General features: G+C 39.2%; 1 protein-coding gene across 3 annotated transcripts in view; it reads left to right on the top strand.

Moving 5' to 3' along the window:
* Positions 1–2545: 2545 nt before the first annotated feature.
* The window catches only part of LOC127455045 (mitochondrial 2-oxodicarboxylate carrier-like), a 154073-nt gene continuing 133504 nt past the window's right edge, over positions 2546–23114 (top strand). For all 3 annotated transcript variants that reach the window (XM_051722600.1, XM_051722599.1, XM_051722598.1), the window contains exons 1-2: positions 2546–2668; positions 2890–2970. In XM_051722600.1, coding sequence (XP_051578560.1) covers positions 2904–2970 — 67 coding nt within the window. In that variant the 5' untranslated portion in view covers positions 2546–2668; positions 2890–2903. The remainder of the gene's footprint in view (positions 2669–2889; positions 2971–23114) is intronic.

Below are 23114 nucleotides of genomic sequence, written 5' to 3'. Positions count from 1 at the left end.
CTGAAGGCAGATAAATTAATTTAACATATATTTATACATACATACACATCAGCCACAACATTAAAACCACCTGCCTAATATTGTGTAGGTCCACCTCGGGCTGCCAAAACAGCACCAACCCGCATCTCAGAATAGCATTCTGAGATACTATTCTTCTGACCTCAGTTGTACAGAGTGGTTATCTGAGTTACCGTAGACTTTGTCAGTTCAAACCAGTCTGGCCATCCTCTGTTGACCTCACTCATCAACAAGGCACTTGTGTCCACAGAACTGCCACCACTGGATGTTTTTTGTTTTTGGCACCATTCAGAGTAAATTCTAGAGACTGTTGTGCGTGAAAATCTCAGGAGATCAGCAGTTACAGAAATACTCAAACCAGCCCGTCTGGCACCAACAATCATCCATACGATTATCTAATCAGCCTATCGTGTGGGTGCAGTGTAATGCATAAAATCATTCAGATACAGGTCAGGAGCTTCAGTTAATGTTCACATCAACCATCAGAATGGGGAAAAAAACGTGATCTCAGTGATTTCGACCGTGGCATGATTGTTGGTGCCAGATGGGCTGGTTTGAGTATTTCTGTAACTGCTGATCTACTGGGATTTTCACGCACAACAGTCTCTAGAATTTACTCAGAATGGTGCCAAAAACAAAAAACATCCGGTGAGCGGCAGTTCTGTGGACAGAAATGCCTTGTTGATGAGAGAGGTCAACAGAGAATGGCCAGACTGGTTCAAACTAGTGATGGGTTGTTCATGAACGATTCGTTCATTTTGAATGAATCTTTTATGTGACTCAGAAGAACGAGTAGTCTCAGAGAGTGATTTGTTCATTTTGTGTTGGCCGTGCAACCTCCGTTCGTTTAAGTGAAAACCGCATAGAAACAGAAATGATTAGTTCACCTTTCAACTCTTTTGGTCCGAGTCGTTCGTTCTTTTGTCACGTGACAGCCGTATATGCTATGCAAATATGGCTGTCACGTGACAAAAGAACGAACGACACATACATGAAGATTGCAGAGGTGAACTAATCAATCCTGTTTCTCATAATTTGTCTTTGGCTGCATTATCAGTTTTCCCTTATTGGGATTTGGCTACTGAAAATGTAACATTTTAATTAATTCTGCTCAAATGAACGAAATTACTTGAATAAAGATTTGTTCATTTTTTGCTGAACGAGACTCAAAGATTCAAGTCAGTAAAATTATCCGATCATCCCATCACTAGTTTGAATTTACAAAGTCTACGGTAACTCAGATAACCGCTCTGTACAATTGTGGTGAGAAGAATATAATCTCAGAAAGTTATTCTGAGATCTGGGTTGGGGCTGTTTTGGCAGCATGAGGGGGGCCTACACAAAATTAGGCAGGTGGTTTTAATGTTGTCGCTAATTGGTGTGTGTGTGTGTGTGTGTGTGTGTATATATATATATATATAGTTATATAAATGTTCAATCATTTTTGATCTCACAACTGTTTAACAGATGTATAGAAATATATCTTTTTATTTGTAGATTTATTATTTAATACTTCTTGACTACAGATTATTTAATTTTTTTTGCAGACTTGCAGTTAAAAAGTGGTAGTTTGATTATTTGTTTCCACTGGTAAATGTCATTTGCCCATATCATTATGAAATAAGTTCTTGATGAAACTTGCTGTTAGGTGAAGGATCCAATTTACTGATTAAGTTGATCTTTTCTTCAAAACACATTAATGAAACATTATAATAAGTATCCCCAAAGTATACCTTTTTGTGTTTTCACAGTGTTGTTGTCACAGTTGTTTAAAATGACTTTTTTTGAGCTGTTTCAATTGTCCAAGAGAGAGATGGATTACATCAACGCTCGTTTGCTCTTCCTTGCATTCCTGGATGTCATCCTCGAATTTTGCCACCTGAATTTCTCAACAACCTGAATATTGAGACCTGAATTTCATGATCTGAAATCCACACCTTGAATAATAAAACATTGAATTTCACAACCTGAATTTTTTTTTTAGGTGAATTCACACAAAATATTTTCAAATATTTAAAATTAACAGCAAAAATCTTCGATAACAACAAATTACACCCAGTCTTTTTTCAAGATCATGAAGTCGGAGGCTTTTTCAAATTCAGGTTCTGGTGATATAAAAATGACGCCATAGACACCTGTGTGAACTTGAGGGGAACGGTCTTCATGCACTAAAATTACCATGGTTAAAATTAAGTGCAAAAATAACTGAAACACATTTAATTAGTTTGGAGCAAAGGGTCTACCATAATGTTTGCAGATGCCATTTGGTTTTTATATATGATCCAATAAAATTCATAAATTTTTAAGTGTAGCATTAGTGCCCAAATAGGCCTACTTAATTACAGACCACAGCAAACAAGCAATAGCTTATTCATTGTGCTTTTTAGTCTGTAAGCCTCGGAGGACAGAAAATGCTAGCATTTGGCCTGTGACTATGACCCCAGTCTGTACACTTCATTCAGAGTTAAAATTAAACCCCATTGCTTGGGAGCGCGCGCGGACACGAATCCCGCCCTCTGTTGTTTCAGCTCTCGCCAGCACGCCGCGTGTCAGTCGGATCAGCGTCGAAGTGCTCCGCGTTCACGTGCGCTGAATCTCCTCAAAGAGAGGGACAACAATAAACAATTTTAACTGAAAATACCATCCTAAAGTAAGGGTTAAAAAGAGACACCTTTAGTCCGCAGCACATATCATATTACTATGTCCACGTTTGAACTAAAAATAGACATTATCAGTTTGAACTATTTCCTTGAGTACAAAGTAATACATAATAATAATAAATCACAAAATAAGTTTAAGTAATCTTTTAAAAAGGTGCCCAGAGAACTTGTTATGCCAGCGGTGCTTTAACGGCTTGTTTTCCCCAAACAGACCCAGAAAAAGAAATGATGTCTAAAAAGCAGAGTTTACTGAGAGAGGCGTCTCATCAAATCATTGCAGGTGGATCAGCAGGTAAGACGCGCAATTAAAAATAATTTCTCTTTCACACAATCCACAAAGTTTTGTTTACAAACTCTGTAGCTTCGCGCGCTGCTGTTAAACATTTAACACCGGTTAGCAAACATTCAAAGCTGCTTTAACGTGTCATTTGTCAAATGTTCTCATGTCTTTGGCTGGATAAAGGAAAGAAATGTTGCTGTTAAAGATTTGAAAGATTGAAAGAGTCCTTCAACAACCGGATGTCTCACTCACTATTAGGAATTGGACGCGGGTTACACACGAGCACTTCAGTAGTTCCGTTTGTAAACAGTTCATTTGTAGTTCTTCTTTCCAAATGTCTTTAAGTGTAAAACAATTAAATTATGGCATTAAAAGATTGCTTAAGTTTATAGATTATAGCCTACTTCATTTGAGTTTATAAATCGTGCGTGGAAAATTCATGTATGTTTGTAGAAAACGGACTCGAATAGCATTGAAGAAGAGGATTAGCCTATTGTTTTTCTTTGTTTTTACCTTTGTTGGCTAAATAAAATGATGAATGTTTTTGGGGGGCATTCACACAGGACGTCTTGCTGCGTTCTAAAACAGCTAGAAGGAGCAAAGCGAACAAAACGCATTCTCTTGCAACTCAGGGTACAAAAAAAAAAAAAAAAAACGCACATTCTGTAGGACTATGAAATAAAAAATAGCGGACGCAAGAACGTGTCGTGTGTGAACGCCTCCTTAATGTCTGCATTTGTAAAATGCAGCAATGCCAACTGCTTTTTACTGTAATTTTTATTTTTGCGCAGGGCTTCATTATGTGTTCTGAGCTAGTCAAAATGCCCACATCTTTGATGAGCAGGGTCTGTTGTGGTAGCACTTCACTCCACTTTCTGTGCCATGAATATCAGTCTGCTGCTTCATGTTTACAGAAATATGGTGATCAAATTCACGGTACTGAAATGACCCTAACTATGGAATAATTTTACTGGCTAGAACTCAAGCATTTGCATAAAGTTAAGAGTTTGTACTGCTTATGTCAGGCAATTTAACTGCCACAATCATTGCACATAAAGGCTTTATGTATTAAACAATCTTAACGTCTTTCTTTCTTTCTTTCTTTCTATCTTTCTTTCTTTCACCCTCCAGCAGCCTGTTAACTAGGCTGTGGAGGTTTATGTGTGACCTGGTCACAGGTATTCAATTGGCTTCTTCTAGGCTTGGAATAGTTTAGTTTTCTCAAACTAAACACAAAGAGTTAATGTCACTGCTGTGCGTTTTATATTTTATATATCCTACCAGGACTCGTTTTATTTCACAGCCTTTCCATTCATTCATATAGTGAGAAATTGGGGCCTATGGTGTGTGTTATAGCCTGCAATTGTTCAGTTTGTAGACTACACATACTGTAATTACATTGAGAAAGTCTTAACATGTTAAGTCGTTTACCACAAGGGGGTAGCATTGTAGCTGACATGGTAGAAGAATTTCTATTGAAGAAACTTTTAAAGCATCTTTGGTGCTCTTTAATTAGACTTGGTATGTTTGTTGGTTTTCTTTTGTAAATGTTGCCATCATCCTTTACCCATCTGTTATAAATCTACAGTTTAAATAATTTCTCAAACTTTTGCGTCAAAAAGACAAAAAGTGAAGAGAGAAAAACAATAATCAACTGGAAGAATGACGGGTGTTTAACTTTTTAAATTATAGAAATGTTTACTTTGTCCTTCAGATGTATTGCCTCTTTGTTCATCAGGTATCTGTGTTAAATCAGGCTCAGTTTCTTGATGGGTTGCATGACTTTTTTAGAAATACGATAATATTTACTAACATGCTTTTTATTCAGGAATTTAGGAAATTCTGCATCCATTAGCTGACTCATTAGACGATATACAGTAAATAGAGTTGTGAAAAATGGGCCCAAATGAATTCAGCAGGATATTGCAAACTTTGCATTTGCTCCACTAAAAAAAAAAAAAAAAAAAAAAAAAAAAAGGTTCTTTTATAAATTTTCTTAATGGAAACTTATTTTCTTTTCTTCATTTATCTTGGTTTTAGCCAGAAGGTCTGAAAAAATGGTCAGATGTTACCTTAAGTGTTTTTAGTATTCATTTCCTCTCCCTGCCCCTTTTATGCAGAGTAATTTGGTAAGATTTACACAAAAATGTTTTAGTTATGATTAGTTTCTGTGTAAAAGTATCCGCCGACTGCAAATGGAGTGTGACGGGCAAAGACAGACAGGCTAAGTATAATTAAACTCAGTCCACCCCTCCGCAACAGACCCTCATTTAAAACGCTTTAATTGGTTTGAAACTGTGAAATAAAGTTTAGGCAGCATCGAACAAATAAATTCACAGCCTCAATCGGGAAGAACAAGAAAAGAGTGAAAAGAAGCATAAATAAATAAAGGCAAATGAGAGGGGCACCCTGGGAGGACTATTCGCTGACATTAGATGTATGCCGCAAACTACATGTTTCCACTCCAGCTCACGATTGGCCACTACAATCAGAGCTGAATTAGGCCTAATATTTTTTTCCAGAGACAATTGTACATGCTTCAACAGGCCTTTGATTGAGCTCCACTTGGACATGTTGTGGACAGATGTTTAGATGACCTCATGTTTGAAGTAATGTTGATTTTGGAGGATGCTTCTCTATGCCTCCCAATAACCATCTTGTACTCCACACACACACACACACACAAACAAAACTGGACATAGTAAGTAATTCTATGAAATGCACGTTTTCATTCAAGCTCTAACGATAATTTTGCAGTTAAGCAATCGTCTAGTATCAGATAAGAAAAGATGACTGTGTTTGTAGTATCTGCTCTTCGATGTTTAAATTTGGGGCTAAATCCCCCCCACCCCCACCCCCCGAAATTAAACCATAATAAACATTACAAAAACAAACAGAGGAGATTTATTGACTGCTATAACTAATTACCGCTGGAGGAAATGTGCAGGACCATAATGTCACAAGAAATCAGTTGACTGCAACCAGGCATGTAGTATAATTGTAACATATGCAGCAAGGAGCTTAGACTCTGCAAACAGATCATATACCTCCCACAGGTACATGCGCTAGAACCCGGGACCAACCACATAATTACTCTTAATATCATGTGATCAAATGCATGCAATCTGATGTAGCTGCACCGGTGATAAAATACTGCCCCCTCTGATCCATATGTCTACATCCGAAGTAGGGAAGCGATAAAAACTACTGTTGAACTACTGTTTGCATGTGATGTGGATTGTCACTGTTGAATCAGCTGTGTGTCAGATTGGGGGGCCTCTCTCTTGAACGGATGAAGTTTAGTCTGCTGGAGTAATGTATGAGCCAGCCAGGGACCGCCGACGCTATCTTAATGACATGATTTATGAATGTTGCACACTAAACTGAGCAGAGGAGCTGGGACAAATGGGGACATACATGGGAGACGTCTCTACTGTAGACTGCACACACAAACACACATACACATGCATATTCCATCCATCATGCATGTTGTGTTGCTGTAAGCAATAAGGATAATTGCAGTGTTATGGTTAGAGTTGCGTGATTATGATTGTTCGACATGGGAGGCTGTCCCTGGGCCAGTGCTTGCTCTCATTTTCCGGGGGAAATTATTAAAGAGTCATTCGGAGCCCATCGGAGCAGAGGGAAAAGATGGCTTTGAATTGGCAACAACAAATACAATATGGTGTATTACCAAATCATAAATACATAATTGATGTTAATGCAAACCACATCCATTTTTGATAAAACATTACATTGTTTTTAGTATTTAAAAATGTGCTGTTGGGGAATATTGTGTATGTCAAGCAAATTTACTCATTTTGAAATATATTTTAAAAATATTTGAAGAGAAGAGGTGCATTTTCTTGGTAAAGAAATTGTGGCATTTTTAATGTGAGGGTGTTATCTCTGCCTATAGAGTAGACATGAAATCAAAATTGACCCTATTTACTTTATTTATAATAGGGATGCACTGATTCAAAATTTGTGTCCCGATATAGATATCCAAATATTTTGAACAATATCTTCTGATAGAGAGATTGGTGGATGTGCTTTTTGTATGCTACCTTGTTTCAAATCACTGATAATTAATTACACAACTTCGAAAAAAATGTTTCAGAGTACTGGTCTCAGCTATAAACAAAATACTGAAACAAAAAACACATTCTAAACTCACATACACTGAATTCTGAATAGCCTCCTTTCTGGCTCACATTAAATTAAGATTGAATTTTTTTAATGTTCTTACCTCACACAAACTGAATTATGAATAATGAAGCTTGTCCCTTTTTAGCTAAAGCAGCCTCCTATAAGACTGCATGTCTTGGAATTTGTTTGTTTGGAAACGGACAAACCTTTTGAACGGCCTGCGGCACATACAAAGTGCTGATCTGTAACAACAAAGAGATGATCTGTACAATCAATGTATTTACAGGCAGAGTGTGTGTGCAGCTTCTTTGCCTCGTCCGAAGCGAATGGAGGAGGGGAGAAAGCTTGAAGGATGATAACCTGAGCCCTGAAGGGAGTGGTCAAAATATTGGGATGCAGCCTTTCCTGGGTTTGAGAGGGGCTTTTGACAAGCCCGGTCCAAACTCTAAACAAGAGTCACCGACTGACAATGCTTGAAGGTCCCCGACATGTTTTACTGAAGCCAACATGAGAAGCAGCATAGTCTTCAATGAGAGTATGCATAAGCTTACTGTATCTAGTGGCTCGAACTGGGGACTCGTGAGCACCTTTAACACAACGCTGAATCCAAAACAGGGACAGTGACGGGGCAAGGAGGTCTCAGCCACCTTGCACCACGTAAAAGGTTTATGACCAATTTATGTCTGCCTACTGATGAACTACCCAGGTGGTCATGTCCGGTCGCCATAGCAGTGACATACACTTTAAGTGTAGATGGGGTGAGACCCGTGTCCAAACGCTCCTGCAGAAAGTGGAGTATGGTCTGCATGGTGGAATCCTCCACAGGGGTCATCCAACAGCTTTACCATCTCCCGAAAGTTTGCCATTCCGCCGTAACCAACAGCACAGTTTCCTTGTCTTCCTGTATTTGGACAAAATTTGGTGAAGCAAGTGAACAGGAGGGAACACATACTTGCGTGCCGCTGGCCATTTGTGAGATAGGGCATCCAGGCCCAGCGAAGCAGGAGTCAGGGAGTACCGTAGGCGACAATGTGTGGCCTCTGGGGAGGAAAACAGGTCTGCCTCAGCTTTCCACAGCAGATTCCATAACATCAGAACTCTCTGAGGATGAAGTCTCCAAAGCAGATCTGCAAATGGTGACCAGCAAATAAACAGGGGATGTCTCTCGCACCAGAGGATGAACTGGCATGACAAGTTCAAGATTGGATGCGACCGAACAAGAACGTGAATCCCATTGAGGGGATTGAAGGTGAATCCCTTCCTGTGGCAAGGGGCTATGTGAACCTGAATATATGCGTCTTTCAGGTCGGCCAACATAAAACAGTCCAGAGGAAGTACTCTGGAGTGACCATCTTGAACGGAGACTTCGCAAGTGTCTAATTCAAGTATCTAACATCCAGAATAGTGCTCTGCGCTGCGACATGGCCGTTTTCTGGCAACAGGCATCAAAATGACCTGTGTCCCGGCTCATCACAGCAAGGAAAGCAAGATGGCTGTTAGGTGACATGGAGCCTAATTCTCTATGTTGAGACAGTGGCAATCTCCTGGCATTTCGCCAACAATAATTCAAAAAGACATAAAAACGCCCTGCGTTTAAAAGGATATGACACTATCTGTTTCCTGGCTCTTCTTCAAACAAGAAACTTGTTCAATAAGCACTGAAAAGTGACAGCACCAAAGACCTATCACTGAATATGGAGAACGTCAAGTCCACCAACATGGTGAACACCATTCACCCATTTTTATTTATTTTTATTTTTTTTGTAAGGCTCAAGCAATCCGGTGTAAAACCTGTGCCAAGTCAAATATGCAGATCACGGATGGTCCGCTGTGGCGACCCCTAATGTGAGCAGCCAAGTAGTAAGGCTCAAGCAAGAAACTTCAAGCATCGCAATCTCGGAGGCCGCTTTGTCCTATTTCCCTGCCCAAGGGGTGGAAATTATGGTAAGCGCCTCACCTGAGCGCGTACATGTCCCATTAATGAAGCCCAGTGACAAAATATCCCTGACATAAAAACCACCATGAATGATTGCAGCGCACCAGAGCAAGCTGTTAATCACAAGAGAACAGGCGAGGCCCCTGAAGATGGAGAAGAGGAGAAACGTAGTGTAACGTGTAAAGAATGGGCAAGGAGGCGGCAGTAACTAGCTGAGCAATCAACGTAAACTTTAATGACAGAACTGAATTTAAACACACACACACACACACAGCGGCTCTCTCTCTATCTGGTGTCCCCGGCTCCTCTTTATCTCTCTCTTCTGCTGATTGGGCTGATTCAGTGCCGGGCGTCCATCATTATGATCCGGCCACGCTCCTCCCCTGGCGGACGGCAGCGAGTTCTATGACCCCTGGTGGATGGAATGGCTCCTCCCCTTCCTGGCGGACGACAGAGGTTCCTCTGACACCCGGCAGCTGGCAGCGACTCCTCCGTCCCTTGGCGGATGGCCGCGGCTCCTCCCTTGGCAGACGCGAGGACTCCACGACAGTGCATCCCTCCTCCTTCCCGCCGGTTTCAGCACCGATGTAACGGGTAAGGATGGGCAAGGAGGAGGTGGGAACCGGCTGAGCAATCAACGTAAACTTTAATGACAGAACTGAATTTAAACAAACATAAACGCACACACACAGTGGCCACGTGTGTGTCTCTATCCCGAGCTGGCATCCCTGGCTCCTCTTTATCCCTCTTCCGCTGATTGGGCTGATTCAGCGCCGGGTGCCCATCGTTTCGGCCCGGCCACGCCCTCCTCCTCGTCACACGTAGGCTCAAGCCGGTGACAACCATTCTGAAATTCTACGCACTCTCTATCCCATCCTTGCTAGATATAGAGAGACGAGGGGACCAGCGTCAGCGTTCTCAGAAAAAAGCTGGGAGCAAAGCGTTTGAATATCTTGCTCACAATGAACATGATAAATCTCAACGAGCACTGCATGCCTAGCACGGATAATGTTAGTGACATAGCACCCCTCTGATCATAAACTCCGCCAAACGTGATTGTATAATGTGCGCCGTGCGCAGATCATATCGCCTCCCTCGTGCGGTCCCTTGGGAGTTGCAGAAGGAATATGGTGGGAGGAGAGGGGACCGGCCTCTTCTTTCAGAACGAAAGCGAGCCGAGAGAAAACCGTTTCGAATCGACACAAAGGGAGCAAAAAAAAGAATCCACTTACTAATATGTGCAGACCCAAGGGCGAAGCGTCAAGGAAGGCTTTTCGTCAGAGCAACACAGGGAGCAGACAAACGATCCACCCACTGTGAGGGTGTACAAATCTGACAACGAATCGAAGATTGGTATACAGACTACGAATCTAGATGATATTGTAGCTCTGAAAGAGAAAATTCTGATCAGATAAACCTTGTACTCTACCTTAAATACGCGTGATGTCCGATAATTGCTCTTATCGGCCGATGTTTGGCCGATACATCGTGTGCACATTATTCCAAATGAAAAAAGTTAAGACTTTTTAATGTTTCATAAAAATTTAATAAGTTGCTCTACCTTTGAAACGCTTCTTTCCTTTTGGCTGACTTCACCGAGGCAAGAAGTAATGTTGAACAGTTGTTATTTAGGCTTTGTTTTGGGCCACTGTTGTAGATAATGCAGCCCTTCTGAAATCATGTCAACAATTAATGCTGTAGTTTAAAGCTGTTAACATATATGTATTAGAGGTTGCAGCAATATAGAAAATAATGAAAGATTTTTCAAAAGAAGTGTTATCAGTTGGAAACATTTAATGCCCACTTTTCATGATCCTATTAATTCCCTTTTGATAAAATCACTTAGCGTCCTACATTTTCTTTCCTTGTTAAATATTTTGTTTCTCTCAGAAACACATCACACTACGGAAGTAAAATGGGTTGCGAAAGCCATTTCCTGTTGACTTTAAGTTTCATATTCTTCAAACCTTTCCCACAATCCCTCACATAAAGCATAAAATCTAGTGGTCTGACAACATGAAAACACAAAAATGTAATCAAGGGAAAAAGTCACTACAATGTCAAAGACTTCCACAGAATCAAATCTAGGAAGATGCTTACAGTCATACTAGACAAACACACTGTATCACATACAGTACCATAATAGAGCACATGGCAGCAATAACATAGCTGGAAAGGAAACTGACTAACAAGCTATGCTTAATTGAGCACTTAGTCTAAGTAGTCAAGGGCCATAGTTTGAATGACCCAGTAGGAAAATGAAACTGCATGGTAGATGATACTGTGTGTGTGTATACATGTTTTTGCGTGTAAGCAGCATTCACTTTTTCTTGAATTCGTGTCCAGCTGGCTGTTGTCTGACCTTGTAATTAGCTCAGAATGCTGAGAGATCCTTTGGCTGGGCAAGAGCTTTTGATTGAGTTACCACAACATTGTAATAATCAAAAAGTCTTGTATTAAAATGTTTCCATAAAGCATTGGCTAAAAATAATCTCCTAAAGACTTTTAACGTCTCATCTCTTCATCTTGCTGTTTAAATTCACTTTACATTTTTAATTGTTTCTCAATCTACTGTGCTGTAATTTTCTAAGACTTTACCGTGGCAAAAGACTTTGCTTGGCTTGAAAGAAAAAATGCTGTCCCGTTTCAAATTTATATTGTCTGGAAACCTTTGGTGAATCTCTGCCCAGAGTTGCTGTTTTTAGCGGGTCTGCTGTCTCGTTTAAAGGATAACTAAACAGCTCGGAGGACTTTAAAGTAAAAAAACATCACAGATCTAATGAACAAGTAATATCTTTTTAACTGAATCTAATTGGAGAAACTAGATTTAAAAAAATAAAAATTACAAACCTGGTGATTTTATTCAGACAAAATGCATGAATTATAATTAGAATTATATATATAAATAAACATAAGTCATACTGTCAAAAACAACAACAGCAAAAAATGCTCTAGGGATAGAATACTTGATTTAGGGTTAGCCTGTCTGAGTAAGTACAGTACGGTGTACATGCATGTGCACGCACGTGTGTGTGTGTGTACATATACACCGATCAGCCACAGCAGTAAAAACACCTGCCTAATTTTGTGTAGGTCCCCCTCGTGCCGCCAAAACAGCACCAAATTGCATTGACAAGTTCTTCTCAACACAGTTGTACAGAGCAGTTATCTGAGTTACTGTAGACTTTGTCAGTTCGAACCAGTCTGGCCATTCTCTGTCCACCTCTCTCATCAACAAGGGATTTCCATCTGCAGAACTGCCGCTCACTGGATTTTTTTTTTTGGCACCATTCGGAGTAAACAATAAAAAATTGTAGACAAATTTTGGTTGTCGAATAGTGATTTGATCTCATTTAACGTAACGTGATCACATTAAACTCTAATGATGACACGCGAGAGCAGCACTGCAGTTCGCGCCTGACTGAGGAGAGGAAGAATTACACAGCTCACAGTCCAGATGCACTCTAAACTTTGCAAACAGCTGATATAGATCGCAAAGTATGAGGGAATAATAATACAAAAATACAAAATAAGTAAATACAGAAGCGCTCTTGTTGTGGAGCTGGAGCTGCCGCTCCGCTGAAGCAAAACCTGCGTGTCGAGCGTCTTTAAAGAAAACATCCTTTTGTTGCATCATTAATGCAGTTACATTTAGTGCATTATAGCTTTATTAAATTTCAAATAATATGAAGCAGTTCATGTAAATAACTACAAACTCCGAAACTGGCATTTCTCTGTGTGGTCAGCGCCTCTTCTATGAGTTGCATGAAGTGACCTGATCTAAGGGGGAGAGATTTAAACTGCACCCGGCTGATGCACACTCTTGTCGCAGGGATGCTCATCCCTCGAGCGTGCACGCTTGATGCAGCTAGAATATAACGTGATGGCTCGCGACTTATTGAATCACAATATATGCGTCACTGTGCATTTCTTATCGTGAAGAAAATTGCCAATACACAGCTTTATTAATAAGAGAGTTTGTTTTTTTGTGAGTTAAAGATGGAATGAAGTGAACAGAAAGGTGAGAGAGGTAGTCTTTGGCCCATTATACGCTGCAACAAAATACGTTTTTGATTTGTTTTTGTTTTGGCATGTTTTCCAATATAAATATCTAAAAATCCTTTAAAACAACGTACATTTACTTTAGCAGCTAAAGTACATTTTACTTTGCTTTTAGAGAATAGATCTTGAATATAAGTATATTTTGTCTTTACTGCACTTGCAGAAGTATAACCAAATGAAAAAAATACACTAATATACCAAATAAACTTGTATTTAAGATACATTCTCTTAAAGCAAGTCTAAACATCTTATGTTGCTTCTCAAGTAAACGTATCTTGTTTTAAGGATTTATCTTGTTTTAAGGACAATTTTAAATGGAAAACAAGACAAAAACACTTGATAACAATAGGATTTTTTTGCAATGAATTTTTTTACTGAATTAAACTTAAAAGTATTTTTTCCCTTTAATTCAGTGAATGTCATTTAGAGGTATTTTTAAAAGATGATTTTGTCCTCTTTATTGTTAGTAAGCACATTTACTACAACCTTTTAAGTCGGGGCACAAACTGAATAATCGCTTAATTGCTAATGGTTAATCGTTGCAATTATTGCAGAATAGTCGATTAAACGTTCTAATAATCGTTAGATTAATCGATTATCAAAATAATCGTTAGTTGCAGCCCTACTTCACTGCTGCCACACGATTGGCTGATTAGATAATTGCATGAATGAATGCTGTTGCCAGACGGGCTGGTTTGAGTATTTCTGTAACTGTTGATCTCCTGGGATTTTCACATGCAACAATCTCTAGTAGTTATTTAGAATGGTGCAAAAAAACAAAAAACAACAACAAAAAAAATACATCCAGTGAGTGGTAGTTCTGTGATGGAAACGCCTTGATGAGAGAGGTCAACAGAGAGTGGCCAGACTGGTTTGAACTGACAAAGCCTACAGTAATTCAGATAGCTACTCTGTACAATTGTGAATGAATGCTATTCTGAAATGCGGGTTGGCGCTGTTTTGGTGGCACGAAGGGGACCTACATAATATTAGGCAGGTGGTTTTGTGATTAACATTTTTATTGATTCACACAGAAAACACGAGAACTATATATATACATGGAATCAAACATTTAACATTTAATCCCCACCACTACCCCGACCCCACCCCGACCCCCAACAAACACTCCCGTGGTCACATGAGCATATACAAAAAAAAAAAAAAAAAACATATATATATAATAATAATCACACACATCTACATCTAAACCTCTAGATGTAGACATCTACAACATCTACATCTAAACATCTACATACAAACATCTACATCTAAACCTCTCTCTCTGCTACCTCTCCCCTAGAGCTCTCCAAGAACACCAACCACTTGCCCCATGTCCCAACAAACAAATCCAAATTACCCTGTCTACTAAATACCATATCTTCATACACCCTCCCCATCTCCGTGCACCACTCCTGAAAAGGGGTGCTCCAGCCGACTTCCATCCCCTCAAAACATTCTGTTTGGCATCCATCACACTGGTCGATGACCTCCCCATTGCCCAAAACACAGAGTCTGGGGCAAAACGAAATCCGAATGCCCAACACGTCACACAAAAAACTCTGAACCTTCATCCAAAACCCATGGATCTCAACACACCACCAAAAAACATGGGCCGTGTCTCCATCCTCCGATTGGCATTGCCAGCAGGTGGTTGTGTCTTTAAGACTGAGCCTATACAATCTAGAGGGGGTCCAATAGAATCCATGTATAATCTTGAATTGCATAAGGCGCACCCTTTCATCTCTAGATGCAGATTTGATGTTTTTTTAAATCCTAGCCCACACTCCTGCCTCCAATGCCAAGTATAAATCTTTCTCCCATAATCTCTTGATAGAAGTTAAAGCTCTGTCCCCCAGACTCTGAATTAGCAGGGAGTAATACACTGATGCCTCATAACCTTTTCCAAAAGCAGTAATCACCACTCCCAGAGTATCTGCCGCTTTAGAGGGGTGTATGCTACTCCCAAAAATAGTATAGAGCAGGTTGCGCAGCTGTAAATACCTAAATAACTGATATCTTGGAATCCCAAAATGTTGAACCAAATATTCAAAAGATCTCAACACTCCGCTCTCATATAGGTCACAGAGTGTAGTAACCCCCCTCACAATCCACTCTGACCAGCAGAAAGAGGACTTATCAATACATAATTTAGGGTTCAGCCATATGCTTGAGGCAACATTTAAACAAATGTCCGAATTAAACATTCTGGACACTTTTGCCCATACTGAGTGCAAATGCGAGATAACGGGGTGTAACTTCTCCGATTAGTTTGATAGGCTTTGCAATGGCGAAATAGGGGCAAGAACTTACCGTTCAATACAAAACCAGGGAGGGGCTCACTCAGGTGGAAGCGACCAATGAGCCAAATGTCTGAGAACAAATGCATAATGATAAAAATAAATCTTGGGTAGGCTTGGCCCACCTTTGTCCATCGGCCTATGCAACTTATTAAAATGTAATCTAGGATGCTTACCGTTCCAAATGAAGGACTTCGCTATGCTATCAAATTGCTTGAAATAAGAAAGAGGGACATCTACATGGAGAGACTGTAGCAGGTAGTTGGATTTTGGAATACAATTCATTTTAATAACATTAACCTTCCCAATCATAGATAAATGTAATGCATCCCACCTGCTCACATCACTCGAAAACCTTTTTATTAAGGGGTCAAAATTAACTCTAAATAAATCACACAAATTTGGTGGGAATAAAATGCCCAAATACTTAATGCCCTGTTTGGGCCACTGGAAGGTGCCCGGCTGGAAGGCTGTTACTGGGCAGTACGCTGTCAGAGCTTCAGATTTAGACCAATTGACTCTGTAACCTGAGAACTTATTCTCAGGTATTAATAATTCTGTGAAGGTAAGGCATAGATCTAATGGGGTTGGAAACGAATAATAAAATATAATTTGCATAAAGCAAAAGCTTATGTGCCATACCTCCCGCCACCACCCCTGGAAAATCATCCTCCTTTCTTATCGTAGCTGCTAATGGCTCCAAGGCAAGACAGAACAATAATGGGGAAAGAGGGCAATCCTGCCGGGTGCCCCTATCCAGAGTAAAATAATCTGAAATTAATCAATTTGTTTATACAGCCGCTACTGGATGTCTATAAAGTAACTTAATCCATCCAATAAAAGTCTTCCTGAACCTGTATATTTCCAAAATCTTAAAATGATAATCCCATTCTACCATATCAAAGTCCTTTTCGGCATCAAGTGAGATGGCAGTGACCGGAGTCTGATCATTCACCACTGACCACATGATATTGAAACGCCTAATGTTATCAGAAGAGCTGTGGCCCCGAATAAACCCCAACTGATCTATATGTATAAGAGATATCATAACTTAATCGGTTAGCCAGGATTTTGACAATATTTTTACATCAAGCTGGATCAGGGAAATTGGACGGTAACTCTTACACTCGCTTGGATCTTTGATGGTGCTGTTTTTACATCAGTAATGTTCTGACTATCACTAAGGATGCTTTAAATTTATCAATAATTACAGTAAATACATTTATAATGTTATAAATTAATATTTCTATGTAAATTCTGTATTCCCTTAACTTTGTTCAACCAAGAATCCTCCACTTATGCAATGATATTGACACCCTAGTCATTCTCACAGTTTATTAAGATATTGTTCAGATTAAGTTTTAGCATATGCTTTCTCTAGCACTTCTCATTGCTGAACACTTCTGACAGACTTTACAATCAAACCTTTCTAACAACAGCTCAAAACCTCAAACTTAGACAGAAATGTTTCCTTTTGGCCATTTTAAAGCCAAAATTACTTGCAAGTATAAAGTGATTTGTAAGAAAGGCAAGTGTCAATACTTCAGCAACTGAAAAAAGACACTGCATCACACAGAAGAATCAATTTATTTAAAAAAGAAAAAGCATGGTCTGCTTTACATAGTTTTCTAAGTGCTGTGTGTGGTGCTACCTCAGTGACAGCAGGTCTTTTTGCACTGGGAATGCAGGCTTTTTTAGAGTGCCACTTACTTTTCACTACCAGTTTTGTAGCAGGGACACAGCACTTTCCACTGAGTTAACTAACTCAAGATGAACTGTGCTTGGGCAAGAGCTGAAATCATAATGTGATTTGTTGTGCTTGGGAACCAATTTGAGTCTCTTAGGGAGAGATCTGTGCCCGGTCTCCCGCTTGTGCATTTGGTGAGGAGACCTTAATTAGAGAAGCTCAGATTTATAGACACTTTTGATTATGGCTGATCTTGAGTGGTAAAAGGATGACATTGCCTAGGAGGGGGACATTGGCAAGGGCAGCCACACAATTTGATAATGAGAACCAAAGCTGAGGGGAAAGGCTTGTTTTGAATTTGTTTACACGTTTATTATCCTTTCAAAAGGAGCGCTTCATTCAATAAAATCAAGACAGACACAGATGTCACAATCGAGAGGGAACGAGAAGGGACGGGCGGAGAAATGAAGCAGTTTCCATTATTATGTTTGAAATAAGGGCAATTATATAATGGAATAAAGATATAAAAAATTATGTTGGGTCATGGAAAAGTGCCCCAGTTTTATGTCTTGAATTCCTGTTCCTCATGTTACTGAGTGGCACAGGGTGGGCACTGGCAGGGAAATGGGAGGGGATTATGGCACAGTTTTGATGCTGATTGGTTCATAAAATTTCCTGGAGTGATTGACAGAATCCAAATCCAGTAGAAGATTTGGCAAGAGCAGCTTTTTATAACCAAACAATTGTATCGCCAGAGTTGTTTTAGATTGATCTGATCCGTGATTATCTACTGACTTTGATGAGTATTTTTCTTTCCAGCTTTTTTGAAAAAGGCTGCATCGTACCCGGATAACCATGTCCACTCAAATTTTGGTCAGCTTCTAAATCTTAGGCTGTCATAATATTATAGTAATTACTTCGCTCTACTGATTTGACGCCCCCTCTTTTCTGTCCTTATGGAGTGTTTGTCAGTCGACATGCTTGCAGTTACTTGAGCGCCAATATAGGTGGCAGTAGAGAGCTATTTTGAAGCTTCACACCCTGGCTTTGCTCCTTTCCAAACTTTATAAATCTTTCAAGGGATGACGTTCAGTATGGAGGTTTTGCAAAGCTTGCACAACAGAACACGCTTAAAAGTTTAAGCTCTTTATAGTAGAAGAAAGGTTTTATTTAGTTATAATTATGTAGGAGTATTGTAAAAGATGTAAGGAAAGTCCTGAGATGGAAACTATTTGTGTACAACTGTAGATGAACAGAAGTGGTTTGGAAAAATCCACATACTGTATGTAATTTTCCTTGCAATCCAGTGGACTGATTTTTTGGTGGTGTCATATGAATTTTCCATCACCTCAAAAAATGATGAAATCATGACTTCCTGTTTTTTTGTGTCCTTGTTTTCCTGCTTTGATTGCTATGATGGCTTTTGCCTTATTCAGAATGAGTCTCAGAATAAGAGGACTTCAAAGTCCCTTCTGGACTTTATATGATGTGATTAAAAAACATTGATTTACTTTCCCACAAGAGGAATGGCTACCAGCCAGTGCCTTAGCTAGCATACCAAAAGCACTCCGATCTGTCATTTGCCCATCACTTTCTAACAGTTGGGCAACACCATGGCAGGTGGTACTGGTCATCCTAACCGCAATCTGACATGGCTGACCAGTACATTTTTTTCCAGGAACTGAAGTCTTGAGAACATGTTCGACCAACGTCAAACCAACTCGCTGGATGTTTGGTAGAGAAATAAGTGAGATTATAAGCAAGTGAAAAAGCATCTCTCTGTCCTTGAGCAGTGTCTAGCTGTACAGAATGAAACATGCATGCAGAAATCAATGGTGCAGAGAGGAGACCACACATTCTGAGGGATCCTGGGGCTCTCTGCTCATTTTGAAGTGCAGTATGGTGGAAAGGTTAAGCTATCAGTCTACCGATTGTGGCAGCGTTGAGGCGGCAGTGGACTCTGAGATATTACAAGATGCTTTCTGCAGAAAAGCGCTCTGGAAGAACACACTGGTTGCTCTGTTGTCTGCACAGATGAGACTGCGAGGGTTGTGGATTAAAATCATATGCTTATGAACAACCAAATACACGTGTGTGAATTTTTGGCTGTATAAAACAGTCACATTCCTTCTGATGTTTATGGCACTTTATTCAAAGACACAGTGGCCCCATTTCAACACTTAAACAGATATTTCACACAAAAATTAAAATTCTGTCATCATTTACTCACCCTTATGCTGTTCCAAATCCATATTAAGTTCTTTCTTCTGTGGAATACAAAAGGAGATGTTATCCAGAATGTTAGGGACTGACAGTCAATTGAGCCAGTGAGTATATGACAATTTAATTTTGTATGAATTAACCCTTTGCTTATTTATTCACCCTCATGCCATCCCAGATGTTTGACTTTCTTCTGCTGAACACAAAGATTTTTGAAGAATATCTCAGCTCTGTAGGTTCATACAATGCAAGTTAATGATGACCAAACTTTGAAGGTCCAAAAAGCTCAAAGGCAGCATAAAAGAATCCATAAGACTCCAGTGGTTTAATCTATGTATTTTAAAGCGATCCAGTTGATTTTGGGTGAGAATAGACCAAAATATAACTCCTTTTTCACTGTACATCTTGACAGCAGTCTCCTTCCTATTGTGCCATCTAGCGCTCTACACATGCGTTAAGCGCAAGGAAGTGTAATCGAGCTTGAAATCATGATCGTACCTACAGACTGCAATGAAAAGGTCACCATTCACTTGCATTATATGGACCTACAGAGCTGAGATATTAGCATGAGGTTGAGTAAATGATGAGATAATTTTCATTTTTGGGTAAAATCTCTTAGTGTCCAAAATGCAATCCTGTTCAAAATGAATGTATGGAATTGCATTAGATTAGATTACAATTATTGTTGCATTAAATAAAAATATCATACCAAGGGGAATTTATTTTAAAGAAAAATAGCTATTTTTAAGCAAAAAAATAAATTAATTAATTAAATAAATAAACAAACATAAAAATACATTAGGGTAGGATTTAAATGATAAAACGGTGAATAACAGATATACTGTTTCACATTAAGCAAAAGTATTTGGACACTTTCTGTATGTCAAACATTAGTGGAACATATCCACAGTTAATGTGATGAACTATACCTTTGGTTACTCTGTTAGGACACCAGGGTGAACTTGAGGGCATTTGACTTCATGCAGCCAGTAAAAATGACTTTGAGACCAGTTGGTTCAATGTAAATGCAAAAATAGAAATTATAAAAATGTAAAAAGAAAATTGGAAATTTGTTATAAGAAAAGTTCTAGCATCATTTGTTTTAAAACAGATGTATAGATTGTATGCAAGCTTTAATTATCTAAATACTTTTTAGGGCCTCTGTATCAATAATAAAGGGCCATTAACATTATGCAGAATATGACTACGGAAAACATTTTCGGCACACACATTTGTATTGTGGTTTTGTTTTTACATAAGTGTCATTATACTTTTTGTGGCCACTGTATAATTTGATGGGTCTAAAAAGATAAAATGATATAAACATTATGTAAGCAGCATATTGTATAGGTGCTCACCCTGTATTTTTGTGGCATGTAATGTTCATAATCTGATGGCTCAGCAGGTGTGTGTAAGTATGAGGGTAAAAGTGGAGCAGATGAGATGGGAGATATATCTCCTCTGTAAGCACTTGCTCCTCCCTGGGAGCCCATTGCCACCCATGTAGAGCGGAATCCAGTATGGTTCTGGTGTCAGGCTCTGTCATGCATGGCCAAGCTCTGAGGTGCTTTTGAAAATGGCGCTTTCTGCCTCAGTCGGCTGAATGGATGGAGCCCAAGGGGCACTTTTTCCGCAGCCACCAATTTATCAGCTCATATCCAGCCCGATACGGGCTGACATTGCCTGTGCTTTCGCTGTTTGTCCCCCTCTGTGTTTATAAATGGCAGTGAGTTAATGGCAATGCCTGCTGTAGAGGAAATGTCTTACTGTGATTATGTGCAGGTCGCCACCGTTTTTGTGGGTCTGTTTGTGTTTTCATTGCTTAGGGAAATGTTTTGTTTGGTAATTTTTTCCAACCCACCCACTCTCAGATTAAATTACATTTATGATATTTGTGTAGATCCTAAAAAAAATACTGGGCATTATGCATTGCAGTTTCTTATAGTGCAATAATGATCTTATGACAATCCTAACTCATAAATATGAAAAATATATAATATAACCCACAGGTACATGATGGCTTTAAATTTTTGCCAAATGGCTCAAGAGAGGCACACAGTAATCGTCCCGGGGGCAATTAGGCAGAATGGCTGCAGGAGCGGCAAAGTCATTTTGTTAGCCAAACATCCTGGTGCTGAGCTGCAGTTTTGGGCCAGCTTACGGAAAAGTGAATCAGGGTTTGTTTTCTTTCTCTGAGAACTCTGCCAGATGAGCAGCACCTGAATTTCAGAGCCCTTCTCTCCTTTACCAAAATCAATCATAAATGATGTTGTCAGTAATGTGCTTAAACTTTACATTCTTTGCAACCTCATGTGTCCAGCACTAGAAATAATATTATGGATAATTTTAATCTGAAATCACTATGGTGTAAAATATCATCATAAAATGGAAAATTATGGCTCTAAAATCTGATTTGATGAGCCATGTTTTAACACCTGTTAATACACATAAGTTGAATTTTAATACCGCTAAGTTGCTTGACAACCATAATAATCCATTAGGGTAATAAACTGGCAGAAAATCACTATTTATTGTCATTCTTATTAATGCATGCAATTATTATTAAATGTTTTTATTATAAAAGCAATAAACCATTCAAGGTCATGAATTAGTGATTTTACCACAGATCAAATTGTGTTGTGCCTAACAACACTCCTTAGTTATGCATAGCCTCAAGTGGCTTACTGATTTATTATAATCAGTCGTTCAATCAGTTCAGTTAGCTCCAACCAGTCTGGCCATTCTTCGTTGACCTCTCTCATCAACAAGGAGTTTCCGTCTGAAGAACTGCCACTCACTGGATGTTTTTCGTTTTTGGCATCATTCTGAGTAAACTCTAGAGACTGTTGTGTGTGAAAATCCCAGGAGATCAGCAGTTACAGAAATACTCAAACCAGCCCGTTTGGCACCAACAATCATGCCACGGTCCAAATCACTGAGATCACATTTTTTCCCCATTATGATGGTTGTTGTGAAAATTAACTGAAGCTCCTGACCTGTATCTGCATGAATTTATGCATTGCACTGCTGCCACACGATTGGCTGATTAGAAAATCGCATGAATACGTAGGTGTACAGGTGTTCCTAATAAAGTGCTTGGTGAGTGTATATTGAGTGGTTGAAATTGCTTGATTCTTATAGTTTAAAAGCTTTATTGAACATGTATTTTGCTCTGAGAAGGTTGAAATTAAATTAGGTATGCTGAATCGGGCAGTCTAAGGTGTCATCATTGTGACGTTTTTACCAAAAAAAAAAACAAAAAAAATGCTCTATAAAAGGTATTATAAACGATTTATGCTGCATTCAAGGTCCTGTGAGGAAAAAAGTGAAACTTAAAGGAATAGTTCATTTAAAAATTATAATTCTCTCCTCTCATGTATCCACCATTAAGACCCGTTCACACCAAGAATAATAACTATAACGCTAACTATAATGATAACAATATTAGCGTCCACACCAACAGATGATAACTTTCTGCTTATTCTAAGCATACACTGAAGTTATGTATACGGTCAAGAAAATGGGTGTAGATGACCAGCTACTCTGCGTTTTGCAAAGAAACCAAAAGAAAAATAGACAGATATAACTTCAAAGTAGACAAGACATTGTTGTCAACATTAGCACTGGATACCTGAGGTAATTTTATGCTACCAGACAGTGTTAGCTTTTCATTATCTCATCTCCATTAATACCGAAGAATAATGCAGAAGAAACATTGCCGGTTCTTGAGCAGGAGATACCATTTTGTTCATGTGTGTAATAAGTGCCGGTCCGGTGCTGGAATGTGTTATTCTGAAGATGAGAG

Source organism: Myxocyprinus asiaticus, chromosome 17 (assembly GCF_019703515.2).
Source record: "Myxocyprinus asiaticus isolate MX2 ecotype Aquarium Trade chromosome 17, UBuf_Myxa_2, whole genome shotgun sequence".
NCBI classification, from domain to species: Eukaryota; Metazoa; Chordata; class Actinopteri; order Cypriniformes; family Catostomidae; genus Myxocyprinus; species Myxocyprinus asiaticus.
Note: the sequence above shows the minus strand (reverse complement) of the source record. Positions and strands in the feature narration are given on the sequence as shown.